The sequence below is a fragment of the Staurois parvus genome, unplaced genomic scaffold, assembly GCF_062004578.1.
Source record: "Staurois parvus isolate SC_StPar_1 unplaced genomic scaffold, SC_StPar_1.0 ptg000321l, whole genome shotgun sequence".
NCBI classification, from domain to species: domain Eukaryota; kingdom Metazoa; phylum Chordata; class Amphibia; order Anura; family Ranidae; genus Staurois; species Staurois parvus.
In genome coordinates, this window is record NW_028318117.1 from 11,033,741 (window position 1) to 11,052,503 (window position 18,763).

General features: G+C 37.8%; 1 protein-coding gene across 3 annotated transcripts in view; it reads left to right on the top strand.

Annotated features, from left to right (window-relative positions):
* The window catches only part of RABGEF1 (RAB guanine nucleotide exchange factor 1), an 81,546-nt gene that overhangs the window by 42,144 nt on the left and 20,639 nt on the right, over positions 1-18,763 (top strand). For 2 of the 3 annotated variants that reach the window (XM_089683800.1, XM_089683799.1), the window contains 4 exons: positions 6,056-6,225; positions 9,162-9,243; positions 13,399-13,531; positions 17,276-17,367. In XM_089683800.1, the coding sequence (XP_089539926.1) occupies positions 6,056-6,225; positions 9,162-9,243; positions 13,399-13,531; positions 17,276-17,367 (477 nt within the window). The remainder of the gene's footprint in view (positions 1-6,055; positions 6,226-9,161; positions 9,244-13,398; positions 13,532-17,275; positions 17,368-18,763) is intronic. The other variant, XM_089683801.1, reaches the window with a different exon arrangement.

Here is an 18,763-nt window from a genome sequence, read left to right on the forward strand (position 1 = left end):
TTCTATCACCTATTTCCTGTATTTGTCACAAACAATACATAGAGCCAGCTTATGTAATAGGTATGAGCACTGTTAATATTTTTCCTTTTAGTCCTAATGCACACTGGGTGTTTTAAAAACCGCTGGTAGCGTTAGCTGTATAAAGTCACATTACAAATGCAAGTTTTTCCGCATTTTTTTTAGCATTTTTGCTTTCGCGTTTAGCCTTGTTTTTTCCGCGTTTGTGTTTTTTTAGCGTTTTTTTACACAAAAAAAAATTAATTCAATTTTTGTTTAATAAAAACGCCCAAAAACACCAGTTTTCTGCATTTTACCAGTGTTAGAGCATTTGTACAGCTAAAAAACTCTAGAAGCCCACTAGTTCTGGTTTTTTTTTTCCAGCCAAAAAATGCTGATTAAAGCGTATGTGTGCATGGACACCTAGAATAACATGCAGGGGAGTTTACTGGCTGTGGAAAAAACCCAAATGCCAAAAATAGCCACTGTAAAAGTGTCCAGTGTGCATGAGGACTTGTCTCTTGGCTCTGTAGCCTGCACAAAAAATGTTTAAGGTACCTGTCAAGTAATCTTTTTATGCAATTAAAAAATAACTTATATGACACTGAGGACATGCAACTGTTTTCTCATTTCTTTTTTTTTTCCTTTCCATATTATCTCCTGTCCTCCAAGGAACAATTTATATGTAGTACTTTGTCTTGTTGTATTCCATGCTTTTTTACGTAAGCTGCATAGTTGGACAGGGCACCCCACCTAACCCGCACCAACACGGATATGAAGTACAAATGAGCTATGATTGATTGCTTCATTCGCTTGTCCAAGACAAGTGCCATTGCTAGGACTGTTGGCATGTCATATAGCTTGCCAGTAAGCTCTCTTGTCCTCCAGACACATAGACCTGGCTCCCCTTTGCTAGGTTCCCCTGTTAAAATCCCTGTTTACCTCACTGTGGCCCAGCTTGATCAACCTCTCCCCCGAATGCTAGGATGTAGAAGGTTGGGTCACACAGCATCATTCTCATTCTTTGTGTCAGTGTTCCTGTCACAGCACAGTGGAAACCAATGGCGCTGTACAGCCTGAACCACTATCATAATGCAAACATACAGTTGTGTTCAAAATAATAGCAGTCAGACATCACTAACCTGATCAATCACTGTTTTTGGTAGAAATTATATTTCTACATGGCAAATAATTTACTAGCAGGTGTAGTAGAGTAATAGAAATGCTGCTGATTCTGTGTAATTGAATCACTAATTGAAAGGGGCATGTTCAAAATAATAGCAGTGTGGAGTTCTATTAGTGAGGTCATTCATTCTTTGAAAAACAGGTGGCAATTATTGCCCTTATTTAAGGAAGGAAGGCAGCAAATGTTGTACATGCTGGTTACAGTGCATTTCTCTCTGAAATTCTGAGGAAAATGGGTCGTTCCAGACATTGTTCAGAAGAACAGCGTACTTGATTAAAAAGTTGATTGGAGAGGGGAAAACATATAAAGAAGTGCAGAAAATGATAGGCTGCTCAACTAAAATGATCGCAAATGCTTTAAAATGGCAACCAAAACCTGAAAGACGTGGAAGAAAGCGAAAAACTACCATTCGAATGGATAGACGAATAGCCAAAATGGCAAGGACTCAGCCAACAATCAGCTCCAGGAAGATCAGAGAAGGTCTAAAGTTACCTGTGAGTACTGTTACAATTAGAAGACGCCTATGTGAAGCCAAGCTATCTGCAAGAAGCCCCCGCAAAGTCCCACTGTTGAAAAAAAGATATGTGCAGAAGAGGTTTCAATTTGCCAAAGAGCACATTGACTGGCCTAAAGAGAAATGGCGCAACATTTTGTGGACTGATGAAAGTAAAATTTTTCTTTTTGGGTCTAGTGGCCGGAGGCAGTTTGTCAGACGACCCCCAAACACTGAATTCAGGCCACAGTACACTGTGAAGACAGTGAAGCATGGTTTCGCAAGCATCATGATATGGGAATGTTTCTCATACTATGCTGTTGGGCCTATTTATCGCATACCAGGGATCATGGATCAGTTTGAATACATCAGAATACTTGAAGAGGTCATGCTGCCTCATGCTGAAGAGGAAATGCCCTTGAAATGGGTGTTCCAACAAGACAACGACCCCAAAAACACCAGTAAACATGCAACATCTTGGTTCCAGACCAACAAGATTGACTTTATGGAGTGGCCAGCCCAATCCCCAGATCTTAATCCAATAGAAAACTTGTGGGGTGACATCAAAAATGCAGTTTCTGAGGCAAAACCAAGAAATAGAGAAGAACTGTGGAATGTAGTCCAATCATCCTGGGCTGGAATACCTGTTCACAGGTGCCAGAAGTTGGTTGACTCCATGCAGCACAGATGTACAGCAGTTCTCAGAAACAGTGCTTATACAACTAAATATTCATTAAGTGATTCAAAGGAAAGCAAAATCTTCAAACATTTTTCAGTTTATATAGTGAATGTTTGAGTTTGTAAAGAAGAATACAAACACTGCTATTTTTTTGAACAGTCTAATATTCACTTTTCTTAAATTTTTTTTTAGAGGAACAACACAAATTTGATATATTTTTCTTCATGTTGTGATTTGGAATAGAATGTGTAGTGTTCCCAGTGCATTTGTGTGGATGGAAAGAAAAGCTATTGGAAGGATTTTGAGCTTTATTCACTTTTTTCAACACACTGCTATTATTTTGAACACAACTGTATATGATTCTGGATTGCCCAGTGGCTGATTCAACTGAGCCACAGTGATAGAAATAGGGGTTTCAACAGGGGAATTGGGTGCCACAATTCGTTATGGCAGTCATAGCAGAGGGGAGAGAACATTACTGTAGGCAGCTTAGGGGAATAGTCAATGTAAATAACATCATTGCTCCCCACAGGCGCTCCAAACTGGAGTCCTTACTGAACAGCGGTAGTAGCAACTGAGCTCTGTCTGAACAATAGGTGTGCCCACAAATAAGAGAAGCAGACAGGCAGCAATGGGAAAAATGTAATCGTGGATTGTCTTCACAGTCTATCAGCATTTTCCTGGAGGAACAGTTATTTATACATGAATGTATGGGCTTGTATTTAAATTTTTAATGCTCATGAAAGTTCTGCTTTAAAACAGTATTACACCCAAAACGTAATATATTGCAGCTTACCAATCCTTAGATGTGGTGGCTTTATTAGTTTATTAGGCTTTTTCCCTTTGTTTTCCCCCGGTGATCTGGCCAGTAACATACCTCCTGTGGTATATAGATTTTACTCTGCATGGAGCACAGGGAGGAGATTTGAACAGCAGCATTGTCAGTCTTGGGGGAGGGTAGTGTAAGAAGTGTTACCAAAGTTAAATACAGTAACAAATTGAAGTGGAACTTCAGCTAATACATTATATTCAGTTACAGCAAACTGTTTTTTTTCCTTTTGGGACAAATGTTTTACATGAAAGCTGATCATTGTAAGCACCACTGTCAGTGTTAAGTGGTCTCTCTCATCTCTGTAACTACAAGAGAGCTTTTCTGTTGAAAAACAAAAGACTTATTGACCAGATCACCAGATGAAAATAGAAGCAAGCCTAAGTAGGAAAGTAATACAGCTACCACATCTGAGAATTGGTAAACTGCAATATAACAAATGTTTGCTTTTGGGTTTAATACTGATTTAACAAGCAGTGATTTGACTTTAAAACAATTTCTTACTGACCTCTGTAGCTGCAGACACTGTGGAGAAATTAATCCTCAAAATTCACAATGGGAATGAGTGAAGTAATCAGTTTGAGTCTCAACACTCTGCTCTATCTTCTCTTCCTGTGCGCCTGATCCTTGTGTCCATTACAGATTACAAGGCTGTCAGTTTGCTAACAGGCTTCTGTGCCTCTGCCATACTGTATAGCTAGAAAACCATTATCTTCTTTACAGCTTTCTAGGTCACATCCCTGCTCATTGGACGGAAGTGATGATGTGATTATTATTAAGTACACACACTGGAGATGGAGAGGTGATGCAGAAAATGGGAAAGCTAAATCGGGAAATAAAGGTGTTTTTGGGGTGGTTTAGAGCTCTATGAATTACAGAACAGTCAGAAAAGAAATATAAATCCTTTGAAAGGTAATACTATGCATATGTAGGTATTTAAACGGCAGTTACCTGTTAGCCTTGAGTTCCACTTTAAGGGGTACCAGAATTCTTTGGAATGCTTCTCAGAAGCCCAGTGTTCTTTAGATCTGTCTATCTGGCAGGAATCAGATGAACAACATATAATGTCTATGTATCTTTTTAAGTCCAGTTCCAGCCACTTTATTTAATTTTGATTTGAGTGTGGAATCGTTTGCACTTCTGTCAGGATTTATTGTTATATGCAGTCCCATTAGAGTAATTGCTTCCTAATGCTTGTTCCTGGTACATGAGAGCAAAAAATCAAGAAAATCACTGTCCCTAGGACAGGAAAACACAGCTAGAAATACCTGACATAGTTTATAACCATTCCATGTTCTACCAAGAAATGCTGTGTTACTGTCTCTATTCCCACTGGTAATTTTTCCATAGCTTCTTTCCTTGTGACACCCTTTCTTCAGAACAAAGCGCTTAAACTTTGTACTGGAAAAAGTGTGTAGAGCTTTTTTTTTGCTTATTTGATCTACTAGTCTTCTGTAGCTGTAATTATTCTGGTAGCAGCCACAGGTTTGTGATGTATGTAAACTTTAAAGCGGTGACCTTTTGTATTTGATTCTGTGTGTTAAGGTGATATGTATCTGAAATAGAAGAACACTGCATTCTCCAAAACAGTTAATTGGCATATTAACAAAAGCATTATTCTAAATTTTTAGCATGGAAAGATTCTGTGGCAGGTAAGGGAAACACCCATATGAATGTGAAATGAGACCGCTAACACTCACAAAAAAGAGAGGATTGTCTCACCAAAAGAAATGCACACTCCTTGTATGACCTAACATCAATAGTATGTACACTATTGAAGAGGATAATAAGGGACCATATCCAATAATTTGTGGATGAAAATGGTATCATTAGTAGTAACCACCATGGATTTATGAAGGATTGTTCTTGCCAGCCCAATCTGTTAAGTTTATAAAAAAGTGAGCTGTAATCTGGATAGAGGAAGGCATGTGGATGTAATGTATTTAGATTTCCAAATTACCAATTTACCAAAGTATTTGATACAGTACCCATAAACACTTAACTTACAAATTGAGGTCTGTTGTTATTGATGATAGTGTATGTACCTGGATAGAAAACTGGTTACAGGAGTACATCCAAAGGGTAGTGATAAATGGCGTATCTGCTGAATGGCCAAGTGTTAAAAGTTAGGGTACTCAAAGGCGCTGTCTGATCATCCTTTATACATGATCATATCCTCATTAATCACTTTTCACGAGAGAAAAATTCATTTTAGCAGTTCAGCCAAGCTTTCCTCATAGCTGAGGGCCCCTATGTCTCTTTATCAGTTTACTTACTTTACTGGAGATGACAATGGATAAGGTTGTTAAAAGTAAGTTAGTTTGTCATCTGCAAAACAACTATATTTTTACACTCCTAGCATATAACTAATATTTTTTTACCAAAGGAATTTTGGGAACTGACCTCCACAATAGATTAGCATGTGTTGAATAATTTAGTTTTCTTTATATCACAAAAGGTTTAACCGCATTCCCAACCTAGTAAGATTTTCCAAAATAGTATACCTGCATATAAATAACTTTATTTAATTTTTTTTCTCCTTGTGTATTGAGCACGTGTTTGTGAGGTCAGCCATCTTTTTCTATTAAGCAGTATAGCTATGCTTACTGTGCCTTTGGAAGTTTTCTTCTGCTCCTCAGAGATGATTACATGGATGGCTGTGTGAGGTTGGTTTAGCAGGTACTTCTTCCTATTTTAACAAAGTATGGGCCATTTACTAAAAAAATGAATAGGTAAAGTATCATAACTGGCTTCCATCATGAGAATGATAGTACAAAAATGAAAAAGTATGTTATTCCATTTGTACTAGTGCATTGGCATTTGTTAATGACAGGTGCACTTTTTTAAGGTCTGTCTTTTTCTTGTTGACAGCAGATATGAAAGAACCGAAAGCTCCCAGTCCTTCTCTCACTCGTCAGTGCAGCATCGAGACTGATCGGGTGTCCAAGGAATTTATTGAATTTTTGAAGACATATCACAAAGCGGGACATGATGTGTATAAGCAATGCAAAGTCTTCCTGGAGGCCGTGCACCACAAGAAGGTCTGTAAAGCTTTTTTTCCTTGTAGTTCTTTCGTGCATTTATGTTCTTTCATATGTTTTCCTAAAAAGAAAAAAAAATTTGACAATGAGAGCTAGGAGCGCGTTGATGATTAAGCGTATATGAAGTCAAACAACTGAATACTTAGCTAAAATACCAAGTTGTGAACCATTGTACCTGCAAACAAACTGTCATTCTGTTCAGCCAAATTTTGGATCCCTTGCCTGAACAACAGAAAAATCGAATTATTTTTTTTCTTCTACATTTTTCTACTGTAATCAAACCAATACAATTTGGTCAAGACTGTTAATGAATAGTAAATGAGCAGAAACTCACTTAAAGCTGAACTCAATATTTTGTTTCATTTTACATAGTTCGTGTGGGCCAAGCTGGCCCACACGAACTATGTCCCTCACTAGTATCTGAGGTCACTGCTTGTGCTGTATGAACTATATGTAGCTGAGGCTACATACAGCATGCAGCACTATTACAGTCAGATCCGAGATCTTCCTGTCTCAGACTCGGAACACAACAGAGTCTGCTGGAGCTGCGCTCAGCCATTCTGAGAAAGCAATGTATTCTGTTAACGAATGCTAAGCTTTCTCTGATTGGCTAAGTCAGATCTTGTGACATCATCAGCCTGCTTCTCTGACGGCATTGCGTAATGTAAATGCAATTCTAGCGGTCCACCCCCAAACCCCCCCGCTGGCTTACCATAGACCTGATCATCCCTAATCATCTCTATGGTATTAGAAACCAGAAGCAACGAGTATTCTGTTTTGCAGGATGTAAACAAAGCCATTTTGCCTTGGGAAAGCATCTGATCACACCAATATTGGTGTGATCAGATACTTTAAAAGGCAGAGGAGGTCAAATAGACCTCAGGTCTCTCCGTAAAGAATACCTGTCACTGCTTATTGCTATCACAAGGGATGTTTACTTTCCTTGTGATAGTGAGAAAAGTGATCAAAAAAATGTAAAGGGACAGTGTAAAAATAAAAAAATATATATTTATAAAAACTGTTTTTTTTTGTAACTGCCCCCGTCCCCCTGTGCTTGTGTAAACGGTGTTAGCACCACACATGTGAGGTATCGCCACAAATGTTATGGCGAGTGTAATATTTCTAGCACTGGACCTCTTGTGGAACTCTAAACTGGTAACCTGTAAAGGCTTAAAAAGTGTCGCCTATGGAGATTTTTAGGTATCATAGTTTGGCGTTGTTCTACGGGCATACACAATTTTAAAGCATGACATGTTGGATATCTTTTTACTTGGCATAACATCATATTTTATATTTTACTAAAAAAGGGGTATTGTGTTTGTGTGTACTACAATTCATTGAACTGAATTTTTTCCATGACATAAACAATTGCAAAACCTACCATTTTATTGTGTAGGGACTCTAATAAAAATATATAATGTATTGGGTAGGGATTCACTGAAATTTCAGCAGCCGAAACTGTTCTGTCCAAAATACCTCTATCAGCCTTTATCCGATATGAAAATAGGCACCGATACAGGTGCTGAAAATAGCCCTGCTGTCGTCATCTTCCGGTTGTTCTCAGCCTTACCTGAGAACCCATCCAACGATCCCAGCGCAGGACATAAACGTCAGTGAAGGAAAGATGGTCTCCACTCATCTCTGTGCCTTTAGAAGACCATTTCCGGCGCCATGTAAACAAGGCCATTTTCTTTTTTTTAAAAGCACTGACTAGATCAATGTTTTTTTTGTTTTTTGTTTTTAAATTTTATGCTTTACCTTTTTAGAGGAGATATGTGTGGTATTCTTGTCCCCAGATCTCTCCATAAAGGGGGCCTATCACTGCTTTTTTGTATCACAAGGGATGTTTGCATTCCTTGTGATGGGGATAAAAGTGATTTAAAAAAAAAATTTAAATTTAAAGGGACAGTGTAAAAAAAAAAATGTAATAAAAAAAATTCTCTCCCTCTGTTCCTGGGCTCACCCGCAGGGATGATCTGTGAACTGAGATCTGTTCCTGCATATTTTCTTGTTTGTCTATTGAATAATGAAGTTCACAAATCGCTACTTTACCCACATACGCCTGTTTTAGCGATACAGACGTATAGACTTTTTATTGTTATCCATATTGTGTTGTTTTTTTCTTGTTAGAAAGTGATTGATGTACATTTGTCATGACAAATGTCCAGTTGCTTATTAACGCTTTTGACTCACGAATCATTGACTTTGTCTTTCCATCAGTACACATAATAGCAGTAACCATTGTATCTATTTATTTTAATAAAAACGTATTGAAAAAAAAAAAAGTGTTTTAAGTGCCCCCCCCTCCTCGTGTTTGTGCACAGTGATGAACACATATGTAGCCACGCCCTTATATGTAAACGTTGTTCAAACCACACTTGGTAGGTATCGGTGCGAACATCAGAGCAATAATTGTATCAATAAACCTTCCCTGTAACTTGAAACTGGTAACCTGTAGAACTTTATAAAGCATCATCCATGGAGATTTTTAAGTACCGTAGTTTGGCGTGCGCAATTTTAAAGCATGACATGTTGGGTATCTAACTCTGAGTGACGTCATCTTTCATACTTTACAAAAAAATTGGGGGATATATTGTTTTGTTTTGTTTTTTATTCACCAAAGTGTATTTTTTTTTCCCAAAAAAAATTTTCATTTCAGTGCACCACTAGTTTTAGGGTTCTGAGTCATTTTCTAGCAAAAAATTATGACTTTTGGAGTAGGAGTGAAATGTCGGAATTGACCACATAAGGCCACACGGTGGTGCCATTTTACTAAATTTTCTGCTTCAGAAATGGTTTATTATTTTCCCAAGAAATGCTCATTTCTTGTGCATTCAATAATCAATAATTCCATCATCTCTGAGATGTATCATGAGAAATTGAAGTTTGATTCTGCTGTGGAAACATGTTGATTGTCTCTCTTGCTCTCTCCTCAGGAGTCCAATATTGAAGAATTATCAGAATTTACTCAGGATTTTTACCAGAACACAGCAGACAAACTGCAGATGTATTGGAAAGGTAACCCCGTCCTTTCAGGTGTTAACTAGAAAAACCATCACACACCATTCACTAAAGCTTGAAACCCATTGATTTTTTTTGTTCTCTTCCTTTAAAGTAGATAAGGTTTTTTCATGGCTCATCTGAAATTTTTTCATACATTTCTGACAACTTAATTTGTGTCACTATTGTTTGCAGGACAGTATTGGTTTTCTTTATGATACTAATCACAGTTCTGTCACCATCCATTGTTCCATGTGTATTTACTGGAGATGCTACACATAAAATAAACTCATTTTGCTTCCTATTTGTAAAGGCTGAACAGTCTATTCTACAGATGTGGTTATTTAAAATATGTAAATAGTTTACTTGCTGTGGGAAATTTTTAGATTCTTTTTCAGCACTTTACAACTATTGTTTTTTTAATGTTTCCAGTTTCCTTTATACTATAAGTAAACGTCAAAATCCTAAAGCACGATTGTGTTTTATTATTTATTTGTTTTCAGTTTTTTTTCCTTTTTTCACCACATCACTTAAATTTCCTTAACATGCTCATATTTATAAAAGGTCGACATTGTGATACTCAATTTGTGTTTTTTTTTTTTCATGTTAAAGCAGCATTTCTATATAGAGATTTTTTGACAAATTTGAAGGCAAAATTCGACATCACTACTATGGAAATGGTTGAATTAATTAAAATGTTACATACAAATGGCTATTTATCTTTTTACATATTAATAAAGGTATGACAAATACTCACTGGCATTGAATTGAATAATGATATTAACACACAAAGCTTTATTACAAATACATTTGATTTTAGCTGAAGAGATAAATAGATTAGTAGCCCCTAAGGTGAACATAAAGAAAAGGAACTTGTCAGTTGCCCCTAGCACACAATCAGGTTGTTTTTTTGTCAGTTTGAAATTAAAGGAGCCTATAAATTCGTTTGGCTGTTTCTAAACCCAACAATGCATATACCTAATATGTTTATAAATAAAAAGTGTGGCGCTAGTAAATATGAGATCTATGGACACATATATATATCTCAGATGATCTAAAAAACACGATGTGGTATATAGCACTAATACATCAGGTAAAATTAATAATAATGTCCAGACAAGTTGTCGCAGGATCCTGCGTAGAAGCTTAATATACCAGGATCAAATAGGAAAATTGCGCACTCACCGGACGCGCTATGGACAAGCGCATAGGATATATGACCCCTGGAAATCCCTCATCTAGTGGGGAAGATAGATATCCATCCGGGAGCAGATAATCCTGATGCAGTAGGCAGCTTCCAAATCCAGGAATCCCCTTAAGGCTGGGTAAATTTATGAGTATGGAACTCCCTCCGGTGGCAAAGGTGAGTAATAGGATATCCTGAAATTTATTAGCTCCAATAGGAGCCAAAAAAATACCTCATAGTGTAGTAGGTAAAATCAAGGAATTTATTAAAAAAAATATTGTGGATAAAACAGGGCAGAAACACTCAAACAGTGAATGATAAGTGAAGTGTGACTGACCCAAAAAGTAAGATGGCCGCCGGGCCTCCTCGTGGCTCCAGGCGGCTAAGACGTCACGCTCTGCATAAATTTACCCAGCCTTAGGGGGATTCCTGGATTTGGAAGCTGCCTACTGCATCAGGATTATCTGCTCCCGGATGGATATCTATCTTCCCCACTAGATGAGGGATTTCCAGGGGTCATATATCATATGCGCTTGTCCATAGCGCGTCCGGTGAGTGCGCAATTTTACTATTTGATCCTGGTATATTAAGCTTCTACGCAGGATCCTGCGACAACTTGTCTGGACATTATTATTAATTTTACCTGATGTATTAGTGCTATATACCACATCATGTTTTTTAGATCATCTGAGATATATATGTGTCCATAGATCTCATATTTACTAGCGCCGCACTTTTTATTTATGTGTATTTTTGAAGGTTTTGCTGAGATTACCTTGGGTGCATTGGCTACTGATGGGAGAGCGCTCACTTTTTTATTTTGTCCTATACCTAATATGTGCCTGCTGTGCCATGTACTAGTATGAAAAATATCATGCTCTCTTGTATTGCTTTCTTTGTGTGAAATCCCTGGTGTTCTTGCCAGTCCCTCTGCTTTCCTAGCAAAAACTGACCACACTAGACATGAGAGCACAGCATGGTCAGTTCTCTAATTGTGCTGGGAACTCTGTGTGCTTTCCTTCAATGATCAGACAGTCCTGACACACACATCCCCTGCACAGCCATTAACTGGGAAGATCAGTGCCCTGCTGTTTCTTCTCCCACAGCTCTCTGTGCAACTGAGAACAGAGGGTGTGTGATCACTTATAAAAATAAAGGAAAAAAGGTATTTATAATATTTTAGTTTTTTTAACCTAATTAATATTTTTGTTCATTTCTATTTTAGACTCAATAGGTTGTTTTACAAAATGAGGGTTTACATATATTTTAATTATTCTTTCACTCTAATTTAAGGATGAGGACTTTTATACTCGGGTGTATGTTTAGTTGCTTATGGACACTTGATATATATTAGTTCTATTTATGAACACTAAGAACTGAACTCAACAAGTGCAAATGTGCTATGCCATAGGGAACATTTTAGAAATGTTAATTGTGTCTAAGCAGTCTCTTTGTTGTAAAGTACCTTCTTTTTCATATGCAATATGCTGATGTTATCTGTCTATTTGCACTAAAATATTTTGAAACCTAATAATAAACTCTACTGTTTAAAAAAAATTGTGCCTAAGCAGTACACAGTAAAAAGAATTACCTTCAGTCTTCAGTCCCTTCCTAAAAATAGCAGTGCACTGGTATGGGAGTGTGCATAGAGCATCATAGCATTTCTTCAGTGTGAGATTCAATGCAATTGGAGTGAGATTTGGTGATGTCATTATTGTGCTGCTCATTGTTTCCTTTAAGGAGGCTGTAATATGTATAAGACCATTCACATTTATCACACATGTACACAAAGACTGCATTTTGCTTTGTCTTCATTCACATACCAATCTGATTTGAGAGCATTTCCTAACATTTGATGCCGAAATCTAATTTACAGAGTCTCTATTTACAAGGAACAGCGTTCCTATTCACTAGTCACACTAGTGCATAGTGTTACTGGTCATTAGTGACCAGTGCTGCAAGCCACAGTGTCACTGATCGCCACCACACTAGTACAGTTTTGTCTGACAAGTGCAGCAAGCCACAGTGTCTCTGATCACTTCCTCAACAGTCTAGTGTCACCAGCACGACCAGTGTAAGCCATCAACAGTATCCCTGATTTTCGCCACAGGCATCCCAGTGTCACCAGACCAGTGTAAGCAAGTAACAGTGTCCCTAATCACCTAACGGACACAGCAATAAATACCTGAAGGAAGAAATACCTGACAGGTGTTCTAATCCATCTCCACTTTACCTAAAACTAAACAAAAACTTTTGCCTTTGTTTATACTTTAACATGGTCTTCTTTAAGTGGTCAAAGGGCTCTAGAAATGAACAGATTTGCCAGAAGAAGTTTGACATCTATGTAATTCCTAGTCAGTTGATTTCCATGTATGTGTTGGCAATTGAATTGATGGGTTAGTGTGATTGTGGCCTGATATCAAGCAAAGGTATTGATGCTGGCAAGTACTTTTCCAACAAACAATTTGGCTGCATCTTTACCTTGTATAGCACCGATGTCAAAGATGTGCGCTGATGTCTGCATGCGTAAACCATATAGGTAAGCAGGTTTCCCTGCTTTTTCTGGAATTAGAGGTATTAAAACATTTCTGATCCTATTAGATAGTTATATTGGAAATCAGATGATGATCTGCATATACAGTACATTATATACATTCCCAACTGAGGACAGTGCGTACAGTCTCTCTTTACATTGCATACATTAAAAAACAGGTTATTCTGTGCATATGTGTAGTAAGATAGATATCCTGTGTGTGTGTGTGTGTGTGTGTGTGTGTGTGTATATATATATAGATAGATATAGATATATATGATAGATAGATAGATATATATATTATAGATATCTTTTTCTGTACTGTGTGTGTGTAAGGGAAGAATTCCGTTCATTTTAATACAGACATCGTAATTAACAGTTTTTTGCTTTAGACTTGTAATGGTAATTGTATTTGGAATTTTTTCTTTATTGCTCTTATTACTTTTAAAAATAGTCCCGCCTAACAAAGTGGAAGAGGCAATGGACCAAATTGAGAAGTTTATCATGACACGCTTATACAAGCATGTGTTCTGTCCAGAAACTACAGACGATGAGAAGAAAGATTTGGCTGTGCAAAAGAGAATCAGGTGAGGTGAATATTTGGAATTCCATTTCGTGTGGATAGGAATGCAGTGTTCAATCAATCCCTTGGCAGATTGGTAAAATGTCTGTAGGAACCAATAGGGATTTTCTTATGCTATCTCAGTGCTGGTCATAAAGCTGACTGTGGCTTATTCCCACAGCAACAGAGATAACGGGGCAGCACCCATCCAGAGTGCTAAAAAAAATCAGTTTATGTTTTTTTGTTTTAAGATTGTAATCTATGATTGTATTTCTTTATTTCAACCATTAAAAAAAAAAAAAAGTTATGATCCTACACCCAGATTCGATCCAGAGGAAGGCAAAAAAAACCGCAAAGCATGATCCAGTTTGCTCCTGCAGGGGAAAAAATTAATTCCTGATCCCCCTTCTCTTTTAATACAAGAGAGGATTTTGCTTTCTTTAGAAACCGCAGCTTGGCATTGCATGCCATTATTAAGCCTGTGATCTTCTCCACCATTGATTCCCCCAGTTGTACCCCCCTAGTATGTATGATGCATGCAAGTTATTCCACTGCACAGCTTGGTGTTATCTGCAAAGACTGAAATGGTATTTTTAATCCCAGACCCTATATCATTTATAAATATATTAAAAAGTAAGGTTCCCAACACTGAAACTTGGGGTACAACACTGACAACCCTAGATCATTCAGAGTATGAATCATTAACCACTATCTTAATACGATCTTTTAGCCAGTTTTCTATCAATTTACATATGGATTTTTCCAAGCCTGTAGACTTTACCTTACACATTAGCCGTGTGTGGGGAACTGTGTCAAACGCTTTTGCAAAATCCAAGTATACCACGTCCACCGCCACCCCTCTGTCCAAGGTTTTGCTCACCTCCTCATAAAAAGAAATCAGATTTGTTTGACAACTTCTGTCTTTCATGAATCCATGCTGTCTGTTGCATAAAATTTTTTTTTCCAGTAAGAACACATCTATGTGGTCTTTTATTAAACTCTCCAGTATCTTCCCAACTATAGAAGTTAAACTAACAGGTCTATAATTACTTGGTAAAGATTTTGACCACTTTTAAAGATAGGCATCACATTGGCCTTTTGCCAATCCAATAGTACTATGCCAGTCATTTAAAGAGTCCCTAAAATTTAGAAACAATGGCTTTGAAATGACCGAGCTCAATTCTTTAAGGACCCGTGGGTGTATGCCATCCGGTCCAGGTGCTTCATTCACCTTTATTCTGTCAAAATATTTCTGGATCATATCACTTGTGAGCCAATGTGGATCATCTGGAGCTGTGTCAATAACATGCCCATTATGGACAAGAACTCCCCCATGCTAAAGAAGGTATTTAATAAATTTACCTTCTCTTTATCCCCAGTCACCCTATCTAGATTATTTTGTAAAGGGCCCACATGCTCGGACCTGACCTTTTTACTATTAATATATTTGAAGACTTTTTGGGGGTTTGTCCTGCTATCTTTTGCAATTTGTCGTTCGTTTTCCATTTTTACGGCCTTTATTTTCTTTTTGCATATTCTGTTATATTCTTTGTAATGTTTAAACAATGATAGCGTTCCTGAATTTTTATATTTAATAAAAGCACTTTTCTTATTATTTTTATATTATTATTATTATTTCTATAGCTTTTTTATTTATTTCTATAGCTTTTTTAACTTTGTCCGTAAGCCACAGGTTTGATTTTTAGCCTTTTAAGCTTGTTGCCCATGGGAATATATTTTGTAGAGTGTTCACATACAGTCTTTTTTGAAGAGCTCCCATTTCTGTATTGTGTTCATCGATGCCAATATTCCCTCCCAGTCTAAGTCTTGGAGAGCAGCTTTCAGCCTTGGAAAATTAGCTCTCTTAAAATTGAGCGTTTTTATCTTTCCCGTATGTGCTTGCTGTTTACATTTAACAATAAATGAAATCATAGTATGGTCACGCTACCCAGATGTTCTTTTATATGGACATTAGTAATGAGTTCTGCATGGTTTGAGATTATCAGGTCCAGCAGAGCATCAATCCTAATTATGGCCTCTATGAACTGTACCATAAAATTGTCCTGTAGTAGGTTTATAAATTTTTGCCCTTTAACTTTTCCTGCAGTACCATTACTCCAGTCAATTTCCAGGTAGTTAAAATCCCCCATTATTATCACTGTCCCAGCCCTTGCAGCGCTTTCGATCTGGGCAAGGAGCTGAGTCTCCACCTCCTCATTAAGACTGGGAGGCCTATAACAAACTCCAATGATTACCTTTGTAGTACGCACCCCCATGTGCAGTTCCACCCATAATGCTTCAGCCTCATCACACTCTCCATCAACTAGGTCTTCTTTCACACTCGCTCTGAGATCACTTCTCACATAGAGACAGACACCACCACCTTTCCTATTTACTCTGTCTCTCCGAAAGAGAACATAGCCAGGAATATTAATGGGATATAGGTAAAGCGAGCGCTCAAAAATCAGCTGCTGGAACACTCCAAGGAATCACTGGACCTCATAACATGAATAATAAATAATAATATAGTGCAGCGCTGTAATGCTAATAGGGATACAAGTAAATAAAAGTAAGTAAAATAAGATGAAATAAAAGTTCATAGAGTCCTTTATACATTAAAAAGTGATTGCAAAAGAAAGTTGTGTGAAGACCTCCTCAGCATTAGATAGGTGACTGGAACCAAATAGATAAAATGCGCACTCACCGACCGCGCATTTAAAATGCGCATGTATGCAATTTTATCCAGATAATCGACCAGGCATGCGGATCAGCCAAACGCATAGGTCATCCCTCTCAGGTAAGAACATCAGCCTTGGGTGCAGTAATATGCCTCTAGGTCCAGAGAGCCTTCTTGCCCAAAGTGTTAAGGTAGGTTGAGCTCCCTCTCCTGGTTACAAGGTACCTTAGGAATTGGCTGCTGTAAATCTGGAACCCTGTGACTTCCTGTATGCCTTTCCCAGTGTATGAGGGGCGCTCATGACAGAGGGGACCCAGGTGAGCTGACCACAGCTGCCAGCTCCACACACCAATATCTGAATAATAGGAATATTAATGGACCAGTCATGTGAAGAATGAAACCAAGATTCAGCAATACCAATTAAATCATAGTTCTGTTCATGCACCAAAGCTTCCAACTCCCCTATTTTGTTTGGCAGACTTCTGGCATTGGTGAACAAACACGTTAATTTATTGACACCTTGTGCGCACTTCTTTTGCATATTTTTTTTTTTCATACAAAGCAATTCCACTGGTTGTTTGTAACATGGGAACTTTGTTATCTGCCATAGCCCTCCCTCCATATTTCCCCATTCCACCCACCAATAAGAACTGACCCCTGTCTGATCTGTCTTTTCTCTATATGTATACAAGCTTTTTTTTAATATACAAGTAAATGTTTAATACCTGAAAATGTCTTTATTCTTGTTTCTGCTAGAAAGTAAGGGATACATATTTATAGAGATATAACCTATTCATGCCTGTAAGTAAATGTGAGCGTTGTATGTCTACCTGACAAAAAAAAAAAATAACACGTTTTACAATAATTTTACCTACCTGACCATAATGGAATATAACTAAGTCCACTTTAACAACCCACTGATAGCCTGCCCTAATCTACTCTACTAACTAGTATTGGGAAGAGTCGTGCTGTGAAGCAAATCTTTCCATTGGTTTCTCTCTTGGAGGTTCATGGAAATAGTTTCTTATGTACAATTTGTCAGGATGTATTTTAAAGAGTATTTTAAAGTTCTGCTTCTGATGATTTCCTCAGGGCCTTACATTGGGTCACTCTTCAGATGCTATGTGTTCCAGTCAATGAGGACATTCCTGAAGTGTCAGATATGGTTGTAAAGGCTATAACAGGTCAGTATTTAAATTAATGTTCATGAGATGTCTCAGGGTTAGGCTGCAAAGGTGTCAGAGCTGCAGAATGACAGGGATATGTCTGTCCCCCATAAAATGAATGAGACTGTGACATGTGTGCCCACTAAGAAGATAAGCCAACTGGAATGTTTTTGGGAGAAAGGCTGTGTGGAGCTGGACAGGGCCGCACAATGAAGATCACTATAGTGGGGAAGGAGGTTAGTATTTAACACATCACTTTGCATGCAGGGGTTGAGGGAAATGATTAAAAGACCATATATATTTATATACAGTGGATATAAAAAGTCTACACACCTCTGTTAAAATGTCAGTTTTATGTGATGTAAATAAATTAGACAAAGAAAAATCATTTCAGAACTTTTTCCACCTTTTAATGTAACCTATAAACTGTACAAGTCCTTTGAACAACAAACTGAAATCTTTTAGGTGGAGGGAAGTAAAAATAAAAAACTAAAATAATATGGTTGCATAAGTGTGAACGCCCTTATACTAATACTTTGAAGCACCTTTTGATTTTATTCCAGCACTCAGTCTTTTTACGTATGAGTCTACCAGCATGGCGCATCTTGACTTGGCAGTATTTGCCCACTCTTACGTGCAAAAACACATTGCGAGGGCATCTCCTGTGCACAGCCCTCTTCAGATCACCCCACAGATGTTCGATCGGATTCAGGTCTAGGCTCTGGCTCAGCCATTCCAAAACTTTAATCTTCTTCTGGTGAAGCCATTCTTTTGTTGATTTGGATGTATGCTTTGGGTCGTTGTCATGCTAAAAGATGAAGTTCCTCTTCATGTTTAGCTTTCTAGCAGATGCCTTAAGGTTTTGTGCCAATATTGACTGGTATTTGGAACTTTTCCTAATTCCCTCTACCTTGACTAAGACCCCAGTTCCAGCTGAATAAAAACAGCCCTAAAGCATGATGCTACTACCACCATGCTTCACTGTAGGTATGGTGTTCTTTTGGTGATGTGCAGTGTTGTTTGTTTTTGCACTTATGGCCAAAAGGTTCAACCTTGGTTTCATCAGACCATAACACATTTTCCCACATGCTTTTGGGAACTTCAGATGTGTTTTTTCAAATTTAGCCGGGCTTGGATGTTTTTCTTTGTAAAAAAAAAAAGGCTTTCGCCTTGCCACTCCATAGCCCAGACATATGATGAATACGAAAGATTGTTGTCACAAGTACCACACAGCTAGTACTTGGCAGATATTTCTGCAGCTCCTTTAATGTTGTTGTGGACCTCTTGGCAGACTTCCAGACCAGATTTCTTCTTGTCTTTTCATCAATTTTGGAGGGACGTCCAGTTCTTGGTAATGTCACTGTTGCGCCATATTTTCTACACTTGACTGTCTTCACTGTGTTCCATGGTATAT